Source organism: Amblyraja radiata, chromosome 33 (genome assembly GCF_010909765.2).
Source record: "Amblyraja radiata isolate CabotCenter1 chromosome 33, sAmbRad1.1.pri, whole genome shotgun sequence".
Lineage (NCBI taxonomy): Eukaryota > Metazoa > Chordata > Chondrichthyes > Rajiformes > Rajidae > Amblyraja > Amblyraja radiata.
Genome location: NC_045988.1, coordinates 21,291,038 through 21,313,534, shown reverse-complemented (window position 1 = coordinate 21,313,534; position 22,497 = coordinate 21,291,038). Strand labels below are relative to the sequence as shown.

The 22,497-nt window shown below is 40.1% G+C and overlaps 1 protein-coding gene across 3 annotated transcripts in view; it reads right to left on the bottom strand.

The window, feature by feature from the left end:
* hepacam (hepatic and glial cell adhesion molecule) overlaps positions 1-22,045 on the bottom strand; it is a 36,102-nt gene extending 14,057 nt beyond the window's left edge. For all 3 annotated transcript variants that reach the window (XM_033049747.1, XM_033049748.1, XM_033049750.1), the window contains exon 1: positions 21,929-22,045. In XM_033049747.1, coding sequence (XP_032905638.1) covers positions 21,929-22,013 — 85 coding nt within the window. In that variant the 5' untranslated portion in view covers positions 22,014-22,045. The remainder of the gene's footprint in view (positions 1-21,928) is intronic.
* Between the last annotated feature and the right edge of the window lie 452 nt (positions 22,046-22,497).

The window sequence follows — 22,497 nt, the reverse complement described above, 5'->3', positions numbered from 1 at the left end:
CATATATATTGCATTCAAGTGTAAGTTATAAGACTCGCTACAGTATGCACCATATTGCACAATTTCAAGCTGAAAAATGCAAATGTTCCGTACCAATGGGGGGGGGGGGGGGGTGTGCCCCCTCTAAAAGGCCCATCTATTTGAACAGGTGGGTAGTAGTTTTTTTAGTTTAGTTTAGTTTAGTTTAGAGATACGGTGTGGAAACAGGTCCTTTGGTCCACTGAGTGTACACCGACGAGCGATCCCCACACATTAACACAAGCCTACACACTCTAAGGCCAATTTACACTTATACCAAGTATACAAACCCAAGCCAATTAACCTACAAACCTGTACGTCTTTAGAGTATGGGAAGAAACTGAAGATTTCGGAGATAATTCTCGCGATCACGAGGAGAATGTACAAACTCCATACAGACAGCACCCGTAGTCAGGATTTAACCCGAGTCTCCGGCACTACAAGTGTTATAAGGCAGGAACTCTACCGCTGCGCCACCGTGCCTCTACCACATCGTTATTCACTTTAACCTGTAACTGTACACTGTGGGCGGCTTGATTGTAATCATGAATAGTCTGTCTGCGGACTGAATAGCATGCAACAAAAAAGCTTTTAATTGTCGTATGAAAAACAAAATGGGTACACTAATATAGCTCAGTGGTTGTGGAACAATAAGAAATTAGGCTGATGTTTAATTGGACAAAAGTCAAACTGCTGGAGGAAACGGGTCAGGCAGCAGCTGTGGAGGCAGAGGGATGGTTGATGTTTTGCGTTGGGCCCTTGCATCGACATTGATAACCAATGCCTCCACAGATGCTGCTCGACCTGCTGAGTTCCTCCAGCAGTTTGCTTTGTTTTCTGCTCCTGCTGACTATCTGCAGTCTCATGAAAGGAATCATCTGAAATAAAACAAATCCACTATGCTTCAAAACGTACATTTCATCAAATGTACCAATGTTATCAAAAAGCGTGGGAAAAAAAGTGGTTATTTTCTATGGTGCTTTTCTAATTTAGGGATTGCCAACCTGATGAGAGGTTTTGAAATAATTTCTCTACAAATTCAATTTAGGGCATATCTTTTAATGGCTTTAAATGGGTTCCATATGTTATCTATGACTCCTCCCTAGTTAATAGAGAAGCATGATTAGGTTTACATGTTACAATATATCCCAATGGCAACTGTATTTATACGAATAAGATAAACTATCTCTTTCAATATCTTAGTCAGCACAAAGACGTTTACAGTACTTTATCCTGCGCTAAACGTTATTCCCTTTAACCTGTATCTGTACGGCTTGATTGTAATCATGTATAGTCATTCTACGGACTAGATAGCACACAACAAAAAAGCTATTCATTGTACCCCGATACGCATGACAATAAGCCTTACTAAACTAAACTTACCCTGAGAAGAACACAATGTCAATTGGTTATTTAAGCACAATGGGGATATCAGATATAAAATAAATTGGCACAATTGAAATCATGAAAAAAGAGAATATGAATTTATGCGTTGCCTTCCAGGAGTTGAACACACCAATTAAAACTTTTTGAAGAAGTTTCACTATCATAAGACACCCAGCTCTCAATGCATACACAATAATGTACTACATGCAGCAATAAGAACATGACCAAATTTCGTTTCAGTGATGCTAAAGTATAAATAATGGGCGTGAGACCATTCTGGGGCTCTTCCTCACCAAGTGCTCTGAAATATTTTTTGTTCATCTGACAGAGCAGAACAAAACTTGGTTAATCTTCGTATCTAAAAGGCAGCGAAATGCTGTCGTGCACTGAAGAGATGTCTAAAAGGTACAGGTCAAGACCCAGGATAGTACTTTCATCCACAAAATCTGGCTCAGAAATAAAGATGCTTCCATAGGAGCCAAGGTTAACTTAATCTCATTAATCTATATTACTAAAAGTCTGATCTTGACCACTTCCTGTTGTTCTGTATATTGATTTTAGAAAAAACGCTGCAACTTACGGCTGTGATTTTTGGCCATCTTACTCAGAGTCCCCCTCCGCTGCGCAGAATTTTTCCCATTGAGGAAAAATAAAAGAGTTAATAGTGTTTAAAAAATGTTGAGATTCTCTCTCCTGAAGGCCACGCCCCTTCCTAAGGGACTATAAAACCCGGAAGTGTTGCCTCATTCAGTCTCTGCAAGATGGGGGAGCGAGAGGGTCACGTCTCTCAGCAGGAGCTGTGAATAACACTGAACACATGTCTACTAAACTGTGAATAGTTTTACTGACCTGTCAGTGCCCTTAATGTGGTTTGAAAATATAGTTTGGAAATGCTAAAGCTGTGTTGCCTTTGGTTTGGAAATGCTAAAGCTGTGTTGCCTTTTGTTTGGAAATGGTAATGCTGTGTTGCCTTTGGTTTGGAAATGCTAAAGCTGTGTTGCCTTTGGTTTGGAAATGCTAAAGCTGTGTTGCCTTTGGATTGGAAATGCTAAAGCTGTGTTGCCTAATTAAAGTTGCGCTGCCTAATTAAAGTTGCCTTGCCTAATTAAAGTTGCCTTACCTAATTAAAGTTGCCTTGCCTAATTAAAGTTGCCTTGCCTAATTAAAGTTGCCTTGCCTTCTATATAATTAAAAGTCTAATCTTGACCACTTCCTGTTTGTGCTTTATATTGATTTTAGAAAAACGCTACCACGTATGGCTGTGATTTTTGGCCATCTTACTCAGAGACCCCTCCGCTCGTCAGGTGCCGAGGATTTTTCCCATCGATGAAAAATAAGAGTTATTAGTGTTTAAAAAATGTTGAGATTCTCTCTCCTGACAATCACTCCATGAAGGCCACGCCCCTTCTGGTAGGAGGGGGGAGGGACTATAAAACCCAGAAGTGTGGGCATGGCTCAATCTCTGCAAGATGTAGGAGGGAGAGATCACGACTCACTGTTTTTAGTGGCCTTGCACCCTGTTTGAAATGGTATGAAACTGCACTTGAATTTGGTGGCCTTGCACCCTGCTTGAATTGGTAAGAAACTGCACTTGAATTTGGTGGCCTTGCACCCTGCTTGAAATGGAATTTCAAGGAATAGCTGTGAGTCAACTGCCAGCCCACCAGCCGTGAGTGAGTGAGCTGACAGCACAACAGGCTTGAGTGACTGAGCCGCCAGCCCAAGAATCCATTAGGCCCACAATGTCCATACTAGTCTCTTCAGCCAGCCCACAACACTCATACTAGCGCTCCAGAAAGCCCCCCCTCCCCCACCACTTGCCACCAATATTGGAATTGGTGAAGAGGTGGAATATTGCGTTGGGGGACCAGCCCTCCCGTGTGAACATGGGACCCAATGGGTCCCACTTAGTCTAGTTTTTTAATATGAAAATCCAGATGCGAGTCGATTTTCTGATTGGATTATATGCTGGGTGAATGCACCCGAGTCTTTTCCCAATGGAAGTGGAATCAAACACCAGAGGACATAGGTTTAAGGTGAGAAGGACAAGATTTAATATGAACCTGAGTGGCAACTTTTTCACAGAGGTTGGTAGGTAATTGGAACAAGCTGCCAGAGGAGGTAGAAGAGGTCGGTACTAAAACAGCATTTGAAAGGAGTGCATGGATAGGAAATGTCATAGGCCAAATTCAGACAGTAGCTTAGAGTAGCTTAGATGAGGCATTTTGTTTGGCCTCGACGAGTTGGGCCTAAGGGCTGTTTCTGTGCTGTATATGTCCATGACACTATGCTGGAAGTTGCAGTCGACCTTTTATTAACTTCTTCGGATGGAAAATAAAAATGTTGAATTTACTTCTATCTTTAATTGAAACTTTCAGTCCCTCAGTGACGGCATGCATTGTAATCAATGGTACGAAGCTCTTCAACATCAAAGCCACTCAAAAGTCTTGTGATAGTTCTCAACAGCTCGACTGTTGTTTGACGATTAATAATTCAGATGCAAAGTTATGTTTAGCAGAAAGACCAATCAAATTCCTCAGTAAATCTCTTGTTCACCATAGATAAAGGCTTTAAAGATGAACAATGAATGTTCTAGGCTCCAATGTGGCAAAATCATTTTATTTTCAGAAATAAAATTGCCCGCTTCTTCTATAATCTATTTGCTCCAACGTGCTAACATAACACAGGAAAATTGGTCACTTGGTCCCTCAAACCTGCTCTGCAATTAAAAATGACCATGGCCGATCCTCTCTGTGCCAGTTGCCTCAACCCCTCTCTGTGCCAGTTGCACATAACCCTCAATTTCTCGACCTTTCAAATAGTTCTCTGCCTCCACTTTAAATATTTCTAATGATTCTGCCTCCACAAGGACAGGACAGAAAATTCCAAAGATTTACTACCTTGTGAGAGAAAACTATTTTTGCAACTTAATTTAAAATGACTGGCCCATTATCTTATAAGTATCTCCCTCTATTGAGAACATCTCAATGTCTACCTGTCAAGCCTCCTTGGATTCTTCTAAGGTCACCGCTCATTCTTCAAAACTCTTGAGGAATACAGGCGCAAACTGTCTATCCTCTATGTAGTCTTGTTACAGGTTTGGGTTATTGTCACGTGTAAAGGAAAGTAATGTACAACATTTAGTTTAAGATAAAGTCCAATTAAGTTTGATTAAAAATAGTTGAAAGGTCTCCAATGAGGTAGACGGGAGGGCAGGAATGCACTCTAGCTGGCGAAAGGACCATTCAGTTGCCTGATCACAGCTGGGTAGAAATTATCCCTGAATCTGCAGGTATGCATTTCCAAACTGAGCCTCTTGCTTTTAAGGGAAGAGGGGAGAAGAGGGAGTACCCGGGGTGAGACAGGTCTTTGATTATGCCGGCGGCCTAACCGAGGCAATGTGTATTGAAAATGTCACATCTCCAATGTAAAATCAATCCCTAATTCTCTACACATTACACCTAAAACCTTAGCATCAACAACTTCGAAAGGCTGATTCCAATACATGTCCAAAAGAGGTAAAATCTCTGAGTACAACTGAGATTTTCATCATCAACTTCACATAAAAGTAACACAGGCCAAATCTTGCTGTTTCCCAAAAGACTGCCAAAAAACTCAGGCTAGCCCTTTAATAGATGATTTTGAAGTTGCTCTGATGAAGTAATTTGGCAATCAAACTGCACACAGCAAGAAAGCATTGAACATGATCAAATAAATTGTTGTTAGTGAAGCTAGCTGAAAAATAAATATCAGCCAAAACAGCAAGGAAAACTCTGCATTTCTCCAAATTCAGGGCTTTCAACATCTGTGAAATCTGTGAGGTCCTGTCATGACCACTGAGCAGAACTTTGTATTGTAATTTTAAATCTCTGTAGCTTGGCTGCCTTTATGTTTTGTCAGTAGCATACTCCTTGGCAAAGCTCTCAACCCAACACTGAGCAGTCCACTGAGCTGCCTTTATGTTCCTTGTTCTGGTCATCTGTCTCATTCTAATTCTAATTAGTTTGGCTGCAACAATTTAAATCCTGCTGATAGCCGATTTGCTTCCCAACTTTGCCTCTCATTAAAAAAAATACATATTAACATTTTGGCCTTACTTAGTGAATATTAAATATAATCAGTTTTGTTATAAATGTAAAATTATCAATTGATTGACAAACCTTTATATATTCAGACAAGAATGGTATGAACATGAATAGCTTAGTTAACCAGTTCTGAGAGACAAGGCAAAACATGGCCATAGCTGGAAAACAGTAGGCGTTTGGGGATTCTCACTTCATCTGACTTGTGTTGTAACTTACCTTCTTTTTATTTTTATACCTCCTCATAATCTTCTAGCCCACCGTATGGTCTTTACTCTTCCCAGCTGAAAAGCCAATCCTTCCCGGCTATCCATGGTATTGCCACTGTAGAAACAAGGAACTGCAGATGCTGGCTTAGATAAAATGACACAAAGTGCTGGAGTAACTCAGCAGGTCAGGCAGCATCACTGGAGAACATGGAGAGGTGACCTTTTGGGTCAGGGCCCTTCTTTTTACTGATTGTGGGGGGTATCAATCTTAAGAAGGGTCCCGATTTGAAACGTCACCTAAACATGTTCTCCAGAGATGCTGCTTGAAATGCTGAGTTACTCCTGCATGTGTCCCAATGGCATTAGCAAAGTTTGGCCCTTCCTCATACCTCTTGATGCCTTGTCTTCCATATAAGTATCCTTGTGATATTCTCATCAAGAAACAAGATCAATTTTCTGATTTCTTACATTTGTGTATATTGCTCTATGACAATCACAATGAGGTCAGTGTTCAAAATAATTAACCCAACTTTCTTTGAGCTCCCTGCACCAAAAATCTTGAGGGGTTTATCTGCCCTATATGTCTTGATTGCATCTGCTTTGTAGCTGATGGGCCATAAATGGATCAAAAGAGCATCCCGAGTAAGATGCAATATTATATCTTTCATTCTAATAATTTCTTCACACCTCAGATTCAGAATAGTCGAAGAGTGAATGATTAACGATACAAGAGTATTTTAGTCCATCGGACATTTCTGGAGCAGGTTTGTTTGAAACTAGCAACCTTACATCAACATACCAAGAGCCTTAGATCACACAAAATAATAAATGAAATAGTTGAATTCAAACAGTGCCTTTCATTATCTTGCGAAGTTGTAAAGCAGTTTAAAATCATCGCATTATGTTTGAACATAAGCCACTGTTAGAACCATAGCCCAGCCCACAAACAGAAATGTGATAATCAGCATACAATTATTAATTTTAGTCACTGGAGATAAACATTGGCCAGAAAACCAGTAGAACCCACTGCACTTCATCAAAAAAGTGCCAAACGGATTTTCATTCTACTCTTGAACAGGCAGAAGAGTTTTGTTTAATATCACTTCTAAATGGCAGCACTTATTTGGTAGTGCAGCATTTCTTTAACATTAAAGTGTTGCATCAGCTAAAACGTTGGACATTTATTTCTGACAGAAGGTGATGGATAATATTGTAGAGGTAAACTGAGGTATTAATCTCCATTTATTTTATCTCACCAATTGTACAGGGATCAACATCATTTAAGAGGACTGTACGGCTCCTTTTAAATCAGCTCCAAGAATGGACCGATTTACTATGTTTAGTTTCTGTGAAGAAATTCTCATTGTCTTTGTTTCTCAGATTATATTTAATGATAAAGATTAAAAATATTGTCACTTTTCTCAGTTCGAAAACAGCAAAGTTTATCCAAGTTGCCTTACAAAAATGGGAATTGTCATCAAATTTGGAAATTCGTAAATCTGTCTAAATGGTTTTAGATTATACATATTTTGCAAGCATAATCTGTGCTAATGGAAGTCCTTCAAATCAGCTTTCACTCTTGACAACAGCAGAAAATGAATGTTCAATAGATATTGTTATATTTTGCAGATCAAAGACACAAATTGATTTATGAGTAGCAAAATGTGTAATTTCATGTGATTTAGTGCTACAATGTGGTAAGAGATACTGATCATGCTATTCTCTAATGCAATATTAATGCTTATTTTATCTATGTGTTCCACAGATAATTTTACATATATTTGCCATATATTGCCGTACAACATAGAAGGCCACTGAGCAGGCCATGCCAGCTCTCAGCAATCCTGTTCCCTACTTATTATCCTGCAACTGGGCCACACAGTGGCACAACTGCTGGAGCTGCTGTTTTACAGCGCTAGGCTTCTCCGTGGATTGTCACCTTGTCGTGGTGGAGAAGCCTGTCTGGTCCTGAGAGCAATGTCGTCTGGAGCTATGCTCCTGGTAGGGTCACCCATGGCGGTAAGGTCGAGGAGGAGGTCTCTGAATGAAGGCTGCAGCAGAAAAGGGTCTTGGATTCCAATCCACCGGATTCTGACCCAGATCTGTCAAGGACGGTGTGGTGGCTGTCTGTGCACCAGTCTCCCCACGTTAAACAAAGTCACGCACAGGTGTCCTCAATGAGAGGACAGTCATACTCGTTTCGAGTGACCGCCGATGATGATGATGACCCGGGTTCAATCCTGACCTCGGGTGTTGTTTGTGTGGAGTTTGTGGACCCTTCCTGTTCACAATATCTATGAACAATATATATTCATAACTGCACCGTCTTCCTGATACCAACTGAAAAGAGCCTGATCACTTTCAAATTGATATAAACTTTTTGTAAGGATGTAATATTTTTATATGTTGCATTATAAATACTAAAAGAAGTAACATTAAATATGTACATTCCATTAAAAGAAACCCAGTTTAAACATAGAAGAGGATTTGGAAGTGAACATTGGTGATACTCAGAAAATATTTAATTTGAGTGCAGGTTATCAACATGGTAAGCAAAATATGCATATGGACATCATTAGATTATAAATTGAAATAGATGCACTCGATTGTGCAGATTAAAAGTGAATATGGTCAAGTTTTGATCCTCATATCTCAAAAATAATATTTGATTTCAAATAAGATTGGTCAAAGCAAAATTAAGGTTCCCGACCCGAAACATCTCCCATCCCTTTTCTCCAGAGATGCTGCCTGACCCGCTGAGTTTTAAGGGATAGATTCTTGATCAACATGGGCTTCAGGGGTTATGGGGAGGAAAATGGGGTTAGGGGGCAGAGATAGATCAGTCATGATTGAATGGTGGAGCAGACTTGATAGGCCGAATGGCCGAATTCTGCTCCTATCACTTATGACCTTATGAGTTACTCCAGCACTTTGTGTTAATATTAGGTTTTATAGGTTCAGCAAAAAATATTAAAGTGTATGGATGAAGCTGAATTGAGCAAATACTTATTTAAGATGGTGAATAAAAGGCACAGTTTGGAAGTCCATATATTCTAAGCAAGGTGAGAGCATTAAAAGATCTTGCTTTCCCCAGAAAATTGTATTAATTTAGAGCCAATTGACAGGGGATGTAGGTTGACTTTATTTCAACAGAGGCTACATATTAGCAGAATTTTTTATTTTTTTTTAACCCAAAGGAGATAACAAAAAGAATTAAAGCTCTCATTTTAATTTGGAATAAAACTTTGGTGCAGGATTATCAGACTGTCTCTGATTCACGTTCATGAGACCCAGACCATTTTATTTGATGACCTATGTTGTAACAACAACAGTAAAACATATGTGATTGACAATTCCAACAAAGCAAAACATTCTGAGGACCTTCACAGGAGCATTATAAAATGCAACAATTAAGAGGTGATCAAGAAATCAGAACAGGAGAAGTGCTTGCATCTCAGAGAGTTGGTGGAGCTAGTAATTACTGAGATAGAGGAGAACAAATTAATTAAAGGAACTGAAAACTAATGAAATTTTTTTAATATAGGCATGGTTCATGGTTCAGTGTAGGTTAATAAGCATTGTGATGAATGATTGGAATTTGATGGAATGCGGCCACAGGCACGAGAATATTGTATGACCAGTTTTTAGACTGAAGTAGTGAGGTGAGACTTGCGATAAACAAGTTTAGAGGGTTTCAGCAGAAGAACTGGGATGAGGTAGGCTGAATACAGAAGTGTAAATAACATGGTCAAAGAGTGAACTATAGCAGGGGTGGAGATCAACATACAGTGACTTGCAAAAGTATTCATACCCCTTGAACTTTTCCATTACTGCATCTTTATAATGGAGTGCTTGACAAAATTTGTAATCCAAGCACTATCAACTTTATGATGGGTAGGCCAGGATTTGCAAATAAAGTAGAGCCCTCCCCTCCCAACTCCCATTGTAACTCACCAATAATGTTTGCTTTACCCCATCCAATTTCAATATACTGCCAATGCTGCCAAGGCTACATAGTGTGTGATGGTGGTCTCAGTTCATTCAGCTTAGTTTGCTATACAGTGGTTTGCAAAAGCATTCATACCCCTTGAACTTTTCCACATTTTGTCACGTTACAACCACAAACGTAAATGTATTTTATTGGGATATTATGTGATAGACCAACACAAAGTGGTGCATAATTGTGAAGTGGAAGGAAAATGATACATGGTTTTCAAATTTTTTTACAAATAAAAAACTGAAAAGTGTGGCGTGCAAAATTATTCAGCACCCCTGAGTCAATACTTTGTAGAACCACCTTTCGCTGCAATTACAGCTGCAAGTCTTTTGGGGTATGTCTCTACCAGCTTTGCACATCTAGAGACTGAAAATTTTGCCCATTCTTCTTTGCAAAATAGCTCAAGCTCAGTCAGATTGGATGGAGAGCGTCTGTGAACAGCAATTTTCAAGTCTTGCCAGAGATTCTCAATTGGATTTAGGTCTGGACTTTGACTGGGCCATTCTAACACATGAATATGCTTTGATCTAAACCATTCCATTGTAGCTCTGGCTGTATGTTTAGGGCCGTTGTCCTGCTGGAAGGTGAACCTCCGAACCAGTCTCAAGTCTTTTGCAGACTCTAACAGGTTTTCTTCCAAGATTGCCCTGTATTTGGCTCCATCCATCTTCCCATCAACTCTGACCAGCTTCCCTGTCCCTGCTGAAGAAAAGCATCCCCACAGTATGATGCTGCCACCACCATGTTTCACAGTGGGGATGGTGTGTTCAGGGTGATGTGCAGTGTTAGTTTTCTGCCACACATAGCGTTTTGCATTTAGGCCAAAAACTTCAATTTTGGTCTCATCTGACCAGAGCACCTTCCTCCACATGTTTGCTGTGTCCCCCACATGGCTTGTGGCAAACTGCAAACGGGAATTCTTATGGCTTTTTTTCAACAATGTCTTTCTTCTTGCCACTCTTCCATAAAGGCCCGATTTGTGGAGTGCACGACTAATAGTTGTCCTGTGGACAGATTCTCCCACCTGAGCTGTGGATCTCTGCAGCTCCTCCAGAGTTACCATGGGCCTCTTGGCTGCTTCTCTGATCAATGCTCTCCTTGCCCGGCCTGTCAGTTTAGGTGGACGGCCATGTCTTGGTAGGTTTGCAGTTGTGCCATATTCTTTCCATTTCCGGATGATGGATTGAACAGTGCTCCGTGAGATGTTCAAAGCTTGGGATTTTTTTTATAACTTAACCCTGCTCTAAACTTCTCCACAACTTTATCCCTGACCTGTCTGGTGTGTTCCTTGGGCTTCATGATGCTGTTTGTTCACTAATGTTCTCTAACAAACCTCTGAGGCCTTCACAGAACAGCTGTATTAATACTGAGATTAGATTACACACAAGTGGACTCTATTTACTAATTAGGTGACTTCTGAAGGCAATTGGTTGCACTGGATTTTATTTAGGGGTATCAGAGTAAAGGGGGCTGAATACTTTTGCACGCCACACTTTTCAGTTTTTTATTTGTAAAAAAATTTGAAAACCATGTATCATTTTCCTTCCACTTCACAATTATGCACCACTTTGTGTTGGTCTATCACATAATATCCCAATAAAATGTGGAAAAGTTCAAGGGGTATGAATGCTTTTGCAAACCACTGTATAACAAACTAAGCTGAATGAACTGAAACCACCATCACACACTATGTAGCCTTGGCAGCATAGGCAGTATATTGAAATTGGATGGGGTAAAGCAAACATTATTGGTGAGTTACAATGGGAGTTGGGAGGGGAGGGCTCTACTTTCTTTGCAAATCCTGGCCTCCCCATCATAAAGTTGATAGTGCTTGGATTACAAATTTTGTCAAGCACTCCATTATAAAGATGCAGTAATGGTGAAGAATAGGTGACGTTTCGGGTCTGAAAAAGCGTTCCCACCCAAAACGTCATCTATTTTTTTTCCTCTAAAGATGCTGCCTAATACGTCGAGTTACACCAGCATTCTGTCTGCAGTAATGGAGATCCCAGATGACATGGCTGGATGTAGTGATAATGGCAATTTCATCTTTGCATTAAAATGTTGCCCCGCACGACTCTTTTAAACTTTGCCTCTCTCATATTAAAGCTATGCCCTTTGGTCGTTAATATTTCTATCCTGGGAAAAGGTTTCTGACTGTCTACCCTATCTATTTCTCTCATTATGGTATATGCTTCCATCAGCCAATGATTCAGAGAAAACAATTTGTGTATTTTACCTCTCCTTAAAGCTAATATCCTCTAATCCAGGAAGCATTCTGGTAAACCTCTTCTGCACCCTCTCCAAAGCCTCCACATCCTTTCTGTAATGGGGCAACCAGAACTGGATGCAATATTCCAAATGTCCTATGAAACTGCATCATAACTACCTGACTAACGCTCAATTTTTTGACCGATGACAGCAAGTAAAAAGGACAGAATGAACTGACATAGCCTTCTCATATTAAGATGGTTTTTGAGATTTCACTCTCCTGTGACAGCTAATTAAAAACGGGATCCTACACTCAAATCTCATGTGTTCAATTATCATCCTCTGTTCTCATTTAAATCTCCTGCATAAGTATTTTTCCCTTTTAACCTTGTGGAAAGAACTAATATACAAAATTTAACAACATTGGCCTATAACCATCTCCTTAAAAACATTTGTCATCATTGTTGTCTGACCATTGAGTTCAACAATATCAGTTAGGCAATAAAAAGTTATTAGAAAGTTGATTCAGACAGATCTAAATTTATTTCACCTCGTATCGTCGAGGCAGCTTTCACGGAGGCTCAAATTTGTGCACACCTACTTCTCATTGTGATGGGAAGGTGCAAACCAATGCCAATGTTAATTTGTAGTTTTAAAACACTGAAGATGTTGGCTGCAAAATTGTCAACTCAATTCTATTTGCATTTATATTTCCTATGATTTGGCTTATTTGGATTTAGCCATACCTAAAGCTTGCTGTCTCAATGGTATCAATGCTTCAAATTAGAATATTTAAAAAACGCTATTTTCTATAAATTAAGGTCTAAGCAAATTAATTGGTATATGGACATAATTTTGCACGTTGCTTCTGGGTTACACTTTATATATTCCTAAGTTGTAGACAAATATAAAATAATTAATAATTCTAGTGTACAACATTTGTAAAATGAAGATGAGCGAAAAGCTACAAATATCAAATATGAACATGGTAGACCCTTGGGGACACAGTGGTTATTTTTTTTTAAATTTAAGGCAAATATCATCTACTTGCTTGGATAATCATAAGAATTTCAGGCACTGAAAATCGGCAAGGCAATTGCTCCATCCCTTTTTGGGAGCAACTTGTCTTGGTGTTAGCATTATTCAGGTGCTGGAATATTTCTTGCAGTTGGACTCACCATCAGTCTTTCACTGAAGTCTTGTGTCAGGAAGAGAATACAACAGGGAGTCTTGCACTCTTTCTAGGATTAGTGATTGAGAGTTAATTTTACCTTCCTTATTATTAAATCTCGCTGACAAACAGCCAAGATATTTATCATCATTCAATATTAGAGTTGAATGCAGCTCATGGTGAAAAAATAATCAGTCAAAATAGGGTTGGCAGAAGCTTGTGTGGAGCTTATATTGGCATTAACCAGTTGAGTTAAATGGACTGTTTTGTGCTTTAAATGTATGTATTTAACAAATGTATCTGACGTTCATCAAAACATTGAGCAGGGAAAGATCAGCTTATCCATCAAGCCCATGGTTCATATTTTCCGAAAGAAAGAGAGGTTGCACATAGAACACCTTGAGCCCACAGAGGATTGCAGTTAATGAAGTATTTTCTAAATGTAGTTTTTGAGGTAAGATAGGAAACACAGACGCCAATTTGCACACAGCAGCCTTCCATTAACTGTGAAAATGATTCATTAACCATGTTCTGGTGTTGATTGAGGAATAACTAATCATTAGAACACTCGGAACAACTCCCTTGTTCTTCAGAAAAATAGCGTCATCTTACATCCTTGTGAGAAAGCAGGCAGATACTTGGTTTATTTAAACTCCTACCCATAACATGGTAGCACAGTGGTTAGTGCTACTGTCACAGAGAGAATTGGGTTCAGTCCGGACCTGAGATGTTGTATATGTGGAGATTGCACATTTTCCGTGACCACATAGGTTTCCATTGGCTGCTTTGGTTTCCCCTCACATCCCAAATATGCACTGGTTGGTTAAGTGGCTACCTAATTTTTTTCTGCTGTAGTTAAACATAGAACATAGAACAGTACAGCATATGAACAGGCCCTTCGGCCCACAATATTTGTGCTGAACATAATGCCAAGTTAAACTGATCTCATCAGCCTTTACATGATCCACCTCCCTCTATTCCCTTCACTTCCATGTCCTTATTAAATGCCTCTTAAATGTCACTATGAAATCTGCCTCCACCACCATGCTTGGCAGTGCATTCCAGGCCCTCATCAATCACACTTTTGTGTAAAAAATAACTTGCCTCACATATCGCCATTAAACTTTTTCCCTCTCACCTTATAGCTATGCTCCCTAATGTTGGATATGTCCACCTGGGAAAAAATCCAAAAAGAATCCAAGTATATCCAACCTTCAAAGGTTCAAAAAGGTTCAAAGGTTATTTATTAGTCACATACACCTAGGTGTAGTGAAATGCTTCTTGCCAATGCAGCACATAAAGAAAGAATACAGACATAACATTAATAAGAAATTTAAACATAAAGAACATCCCCCCACAATGGCTCCCACCATGAGGGAAGGCACAATGTCCAGTCCCCAACCCCAGTTCACCCATAGTCGGGCCCATTGAGGCCTCCACAGTTGCCTCTAGGTGCTCAACCTCTCACTGTAAATAGCAAAATAATTAAAGAGTTGATGGGCTTGTCATATAATAAGTTCTAGGGTACAGAGAAGTAAGGACCTGGAATGGAAAACCTAAATGGGCATAATAAGTCAGTGAAACATTTTATTTCTCATCAATATTCAGAATTTTAATTACAAGGGAAGGTGGAGATTCCAGTCATCATGGTAGATGTAGGTACCAACAACATAGGCAAGGGAAAGAACGAGGTAATGAATTATCAGTATGAGGAGTTGGGCACTAAATTAAGAAGCAGAAGCCACTTGCAAACTGTCAATGTGCAAATAACATTAGAGAAATTAGTGTGATTCATGGACTGATGGGGTACTGCATTCGTACTGGAGAAAGTAGGATCTGTCTGTTGGGACAGTCTGCACCTGAAACATGCTGGGACCAATGTTCAGGTGAAGTGCTTAACTAGGAAAGGGCGAGCAGTTGGAAAATAACTTGAGTGGCTCGGTATTTAATGAATCCAAGTGCAACGTGAAGAATTACCTGAATTCACGAAACCAGAATATAGAAATAATTTTGGTGGAGAGGACCAGAAATCACCTAAAGGAGTTGTGTAGCCCCGCCAAACACAAAATCCAGGTTAAGACAGAGTAATGGCAGAAGTAATGGAAGCTTGTTAGAGAGTATGGCAACAATCATGGAGGATTTAGATTTACATTTACAATGGGCAAAGAAAGCCAAGATGAGGAGTTCATGGTGTTTACTGGATAATTTCTTAGAACAGCGCATTCTGGAGCCATCAATCAAGCAGGCTATACTAGACCTGGTATTATGCAATGAAAAATAGGATTAATTAATTATCTCATCTAGGACCTCATTGTTTATTAAAGGTCGTATAGTGTAGGAATAACAGCAATTACAATATAATTTAATTTGACATTCAAATTAAGGGAGAGAACAGTTGGTCTAAAACTGGCAAATTAGGTTAAGGAATCGATTAATAGAGAAGGAGTGCAGACATTTGAGGTGACTTTTGGGAATAAACCAAACGTATGCAGTCCAACGAGAAAGATAAATTCCAAGCAGAGGGCTCACTGTCTGTGGTTAATTGGAAAAGTTAAAGTGTATAATTGTGCAAAGATAGTGGTGGCCAAAATATTAAAAGAAGCAAAGAATGTCTGAAAGATTCATAAGGAAGATAAAATGGGGTTCCAGACAAAGCTTGCCAGAAATATGAAAACAATGGTTTTGGAACCTTGCAATGCCAAATAAGGAGATAGCAACAAGAAAACTGTAGATGCTAGAAATCTGAACTGAAAACAGAAAATACTGGAAAATACTCTTGAGATCAATCAGGGAAATAAGGTTAATATTTCAATGAACTGGAAAAGAGAGCAAACTTGGTTTAAAGTTGCAGAGAATGTGGTGATGGATTAATAGGACCCATGGATTAATAGGATCCAATCTAGTTGATGGGTTAATAGGACCCATCAGTATCAGAAGAGGACTAACCAGTTCTGATACAGAGAAAGCGAGTGACTCAAAATTGTAACATTCGATATTGCATCAATAAGGTTGCAATGTAGCTTGACAGAAGATGAAGTGATGATTCAGGACATCATTATAATGGGGCAGAAAGCTAAAAAAAAAGCTAAAGAAAAGAGTGTGAATGGGATAAACCTTCACTGATACTCACAGCAAACATGCACAGATATCACCGTATTTCTCTGTTCTTGTACCCGGTACCCGGACTTGGCGTCGAAGGACAAGAAGCCGAAGAAAAGAAGTGGAAGCCAAATAACTGAACGGAAACAAAGCCGAAACGCCAAATAACCGAAAGCGTACGAAGCCGAAACACCAACTAACCAAAAGGGTGGGACGCCTAAATGCAAACTAACTGAAAGGCCGCTCTGCCGAAACGCCAACTAACTGAATGGCCGCTCAGCCGAAATTGGTCGAGACCCCCGTGTCCATCACATCACTGGCCGGTGGAGACGGGAGGGTCGGGGTCATTTTCCCACACAAGCAATAGGTGACTGGGTACTCTGAACCGAGCACCAAGTTGTAAGCGGCTGAAGGGGCGCATCGCTCGGGACAGCCCCCAATCTCCCACGGCCACGGCCGCCCTCCGCCTCATCTCCCCCGTGTGGTCGCACTGTGACGAACTGTGTGTCAGCAGCACCGGGTGGAGCAGAGGTGTGGGACAGGCTGGTCCCTCCAGCCCTCCCAGAGACACTGATCGCAATGCACCGCCATCGGACCCCAACCCCCACACCAGGGTGATTCACCCCCCCCCCCCCCCGACCCCCGGACCACTGGGGTGATTTATCCCCTGACACCCACACCGGGTGATTCACCCCCACCCCGGCCGCGGGGACAGACGGCCCAGGGCATTGGCAGCCATAGTAAATCACTTTTAAAACATGGGGGGGGGGACGCAAATTCCCTGGTGGGCCGATGACAAGTGTGCATGACAACGAACAATTTTATCTCCTCCCACTCTCTCCCCCCCCCCCCCCCCCCCTTGACACCAAGAAGCATGTTTTATTTATTGCCATTTGGTTGCCTGCGTAACGCACACAACAAGCTCCCACGCACAAAACACCAGATAATCTGTAAACTGTTTTAACCGAAGATGGACACAAACCGCTGGAGTAATTCAGCGGAACAGGCAGCATCTTTGGAGAGAAGGAATGGGTGACGTTTTCAGACCTGAGTTTGTGTGACAGCGGCTTCATGCATTGCGCGCATGGAAGAGACGCTTTACATGCCGCTTGCATCTATTCATCCAAGTGTGCTCTTAATGTAATCTCACATCTTTGCGAGGGAGGGATGGAATGGATGTGGCCACCAGCTAAAGCAAAGGCATAGTTAGGACAGGGAAATAATCCCACCACTTAATTAACCAGGTTCCCGAGTGTAAGAACTATTTATACATGTAACATTTTTGTTTATAAATCAATGTAACTCTTTTTTGATTTTTAATACCGAGTTAAAATCCCGTCCTGGTTTCATAGTGCCTTCATTGTTGGTAGGTGCTGTCCTTTCATATGGACCGCTTACGCCTTGATGCTCGGATTCAGAGTGCCCAGTCGCCTATGGCTTGTGTGGGGAAAATGACCCCCACCCTCCCATCGCCAATGGCCAGTGATGTGATGGACGCGGGGGTTTGGACCAATCGCTGACAAGTCCCGTTCACCCCCCCCCCCGGCGATGTCATGTCTGATATTTGACTTTTCGGCTGAGCGGCCATTCGGTTAGTTGGCTTGTAGGCGACACAGCCTTTCGGTTAGTTAGCGTTTCGGCAAGCGGCCTTTCGGTGAGTTTGCTTTTAGGCGACGCAGCCTTTCGGTTAGTTGGCTTTTAGGCGTCCCTCCCTTTCGGTTAGTTTGCATTTAGGCATCCCACCCTTTCAGTTAGTTGGTGTTTCGGCTTCGTACGCTTTTGGTTATTTGGCGTTTCGGCTTCGTTTCCGTTTGGTTATTTGGCTTCCACTTCTTTGCTTTGGCTTCTCATCCTTCGACACCACGTCCGTACACGCTTGTACCCAATATAAAATCTTGGCACATGAGTCAAGTTAACGATCACAGTTAATGTAAAACTCTATTGTATGTCCAATACACTGCACCTTGATTTTGTAATAAACCATGTACAAACAATAATCAATAATCCAGCTATCGCCAAAGCAAGTTTTTGTAAAAGAAAAACTCAATGTCAATTTTTTAAAATATTATTTTCTTCTTGGCACAGAGGCAAAGATTCTGCATGCCTTTTGAAGGCCTTACCTGTGTTTGCAGTTACCCTAAATGATGTGCGTATAATCGGGTTGAATATTTTTCTATTCCATTTAAATAGTAAGTAGATTTACATCCTTGAATGTTTTTTTTTAATGTGACTGGTGGCGCACGGTGGCGCAGCGGTAGAGCTTGCAGCGCCGGAGACCCGGGTTCAATCATGACTACGGGTGATGTCTGTACGGAGTTTTACGTTCTCCCCGTGACCACGTGGGTTCTCTCCGAGATCTTCGGTTTCCTCCCACACTCCAAAGACGTACAGGTTTGTAGGTAATTGGCTTGGTGTATGTGTAAATTGTCCCTAGTAGTAGGGACAATTTAGTGTTAATATGCAGAGATCACTGGTCGGTGCGGACTCGATGGGTCTAAGGGCCTGTTTTCGTGCTGTATCTCTAAACTAAAAAACTAAAGACTGCACTGCAGATGGTATTATGAGTCATCTGCTGTTCACTTAGCACAACTATATCACAGATTCATAAAGAAATATAGCATAGAAACATATCCTTTGGCCTACCGAGTGTTGTGAGTGGATGCAGAGGTGGAACATAGAACTAGTGTGAATGAGTGATTGAAGGTTTGCATAGACTCGGTCTGCCAAAGGGTCTGTTTTAATGCTGTATCTCTAAACTGAAGAAGTAGGAGACCCAGAAATAGTAAATTTGGAAGTAGATATGTAATGTTCTGCTAATTCATTGTTCAGTTATATACGGCTATAAAGGAGGATTGCTTCAACAATCATGAATTAACTTCTGGCTACAATTAGATGCGTATTCAATGATTGCTAATTAAATGGATTTCAGTTAGGGAAGTCTGATTTGGAATTTGCAGCCTTATCACAAGGAATGCTGCACAATCTAAACTGAATGTTCTTTTTACTTGGGATGTGTACTTTGCCTCAGGGAAAGTTCAACCATATGTTTCATAAAGCTTCTTCAGCCCTTTATTTATAACATTTTGTTATGTGCGCATCAGGAGTTTTGTCATTATCCTCTTATATGTGCATCAGGAGTTTTGCCATTAAGGGTGTGAGTACTGTTTCTTCAAAAGGATACATTAATTTTGTATCAACTAACTTCCTTTCTGTGTACAAGTACACATGGATTTGCTCCTCCACCCCGATATACAAATGCAGAGAAATGAACAATCATTGACATGAAACATTAACTCTTGTTTTTCTTCTCAGAGAGGAGGTCAGACCCTTTGAGTATTTACAGCATGTTCTGTTTTTATTTTCATTAAGTTCTTAGTGGCTTTACCCATAGCTTGATCTTCCATTATTGTATTGCAGGAAGCCTTTATATTCCTTGTTTTAAAGTACTCCAAACCCCCAACTTTGCTTTCTATAATCTGTGCACTTTTATTTATCAGTTTAGATTTCCTTGGGTTGGAAAATTTTCCTTTTCTTCACATTCCCTGAAAATTATTTATTTTTAACAACCTTGCTTGAACTAGATCATTTTACCATTCCTATTCCCTATACACCTGAACCTTAATTTCTACAATAATCTCACATTAGAGAAACCAGGCCTAGCGCAGTCAAGCATAGGCAACCGGTTTCTACAGCTCAATCTTCCCCCAAAATCTAAATCTTCTAGCTGGAAATTTTGGCTTGCAAGTATTAAACACATGATACAGTGACATTGGCTAGTTCTAGTCAGCTTCTTTGAAGTTAATGGAATTGTCGAAAGACTAAACTCAAAGATGTTGCTATACGTGTTTGATGCAACACAACATAGATAAAAATTTCATGTGAGCCATAATATCCTGCCTCAACCAAAAGGTTCTGAAATACACTATAAGAGTAACATAATTTTGGAACTCTTCTTAACTATTATATCATAATTGCTTACTTACTCTACTTACTCAACCATGATTAAGTTACAAAAAAATCTGTTCAACGTTGTTCCTAAAGTCATTGACCTTGTTGCAATAATTAAATTTCAGAATTGAAATGGTAGTGGAATGCTGACTGCTGTCCCTCATACTTTATTCTGACTCACCCCCCACCCCCCTCTTTCTAATCCAATATATAAATGATCTTTATTCTATCCGTAAAGGTCCAACAATGGAATGGTACCTTTGGAATGTGCATTCCAGAAATGCCTCCAACACCCAATCATCTAATGTCTACGGCTTTCAATAGGTGCTTTGTAATGAAGTGAATGCAAGTGCGTTGATTTTGAAGGACAGACAAAGATAAAACAGGATTTTATAAACATATACACCAATTACAGGTATCTTGCTATAGTCATAAAGCCCCATTTTGCATAAATGTAACCATAAAAATTATAATTGATTATACTTTATATAAAAATCCAAATATTGAATGTAGCTGAAGCTGAATCTTGAATTCAAAAAATAATAATCCAGTGTGATTATTTAGATTGTGTCTGTGAGCCCTTATCATAATTCCAGTTGAAGGTGCAATTGGAAATTAGATTTTTTTTCACTGATTGTAAAATTAACTTCCAGGTGATCTACTTTCTCATCAGATTATATCAGTACAGAACAAGAGGACCCTATGCTTGATACTTTAACAATATTCTCAGCAGCTGCTGTACTATAATCGATTCACTTCGCTGGATAAAGGGCGAGGACATTTATTTGATCCTAGCCTTCTGTTCACTTCTCCCAATTAGAATGTGTATTAGTATGGATGCTACTATGATAATATTATTTGGCTGCACCCCTCTACCAAATCATTGTAGAAAGTTTCTTACTGTCTAAACCCAAACATTAACAATCTTTTTTCCAGCGAGCCAAAAAATGGACATCACCCATTTAAAGACCAGACATATCAGAAATTATATTATAAGGCATAAGGAGAAAACAGAAGATAAAATTAAAAGGTAAGAAAATATTATTCCAATTAGCCATCAGTATAAATTGATTTGTTGGCCTCTGCCAGGTCATGAAACTTCGTGAACGTTTCATAATCAGACAATTCTCAGAATACACTGAAAGTTCAACCTTAAGTGGTCTGAAATACAATCCCCAGCAAAATGTAGGCCAAAAGTATATTCCAAAATGATAGGGGGTCCAGCTGAAGTGCGATGAGATGGTGTTTTCTAATCACAAACACAGAATTATCCCAGTGTGAATGTCAATGCTGAAAGAGTTAAAGACCAAACAAGTGCGCAGTAAGTGCCCACACAGATCTGTGAGACCTCCAGTCTCTGCAAACTGATTACACTATCTGAATATGACAGACTGGATCAACATGAACCCTGGTCAAGCACGAGAATTTACGCCATCAATGCACAATACAGACTTTCTATAAGTCTCACTTTGGAAATAATACAAGAAGTATGTCATTGTGAAAGGCGGGCTGTTTAGAGTGGGCTATTGAAATAGTTTCTGTCTACGAGATGCAAAAACAAAGGAAGTTATTTCATGGGGTGCCTTAGAAACTATTGTATTTAACAAACAGAAACACATTAAAAAAAAATGTCCCATGGCTTATTCAAAGTTTTCTTACACAAATATGCTCCAATGCTGAGATAACGACCTTAACAAGAGATCAGCAAGCGAAGCGAATAAACTTTGCAGCAGAAGAGATGCATGAAAATTGAACAATACGTTACATTGTCATATTTATAAAAGATAGATTAAAATATCCATCCTACCTGACAGTGCAAGAAGAAAAAATAAAATGTTGAGTAAGTGTGGAGTAGCGAAACCTCTTGAGAATACTTCCTTTTCTGCCTTCATTTTCGGACTAACTCTGGGTCCTTCCTGATGATGATTTGCATGATTTGTGCAAACAGGGCACGTCCTTAGTACCACTAGGAGTTTTCGACAGACCTCAGCTCTGCCAAGCTCCTGAATAGGATAGTGTTCTCTAATTTATTACCAAGCTTTCAGCACACAGAATCCATGCCAACTTCAGCAGGGATGGGGAAACATAAAGATGGAGATCTTGTCCTTACCCTTTACAGAAGAATGGAACCTCTTGGGAAAACATGGAAACTGATATTTGAACTCAAAGCATTCTTCGGCCAGTGCTTGATGTCCATTATCCATGAATGTTTTGACATGAATATTAACCATTCACATTCCCGAGTTCTCAAGGAACACATTAAATTTCCTGAAGAAGGATCTCGATCCGAAACATCACCTATTCCTTTCTCCAGAGACGCAACCTGACCCGCTGAGTTACTTCAGCATTGTGTGTCAACCTTCGGTGTAAACCAAC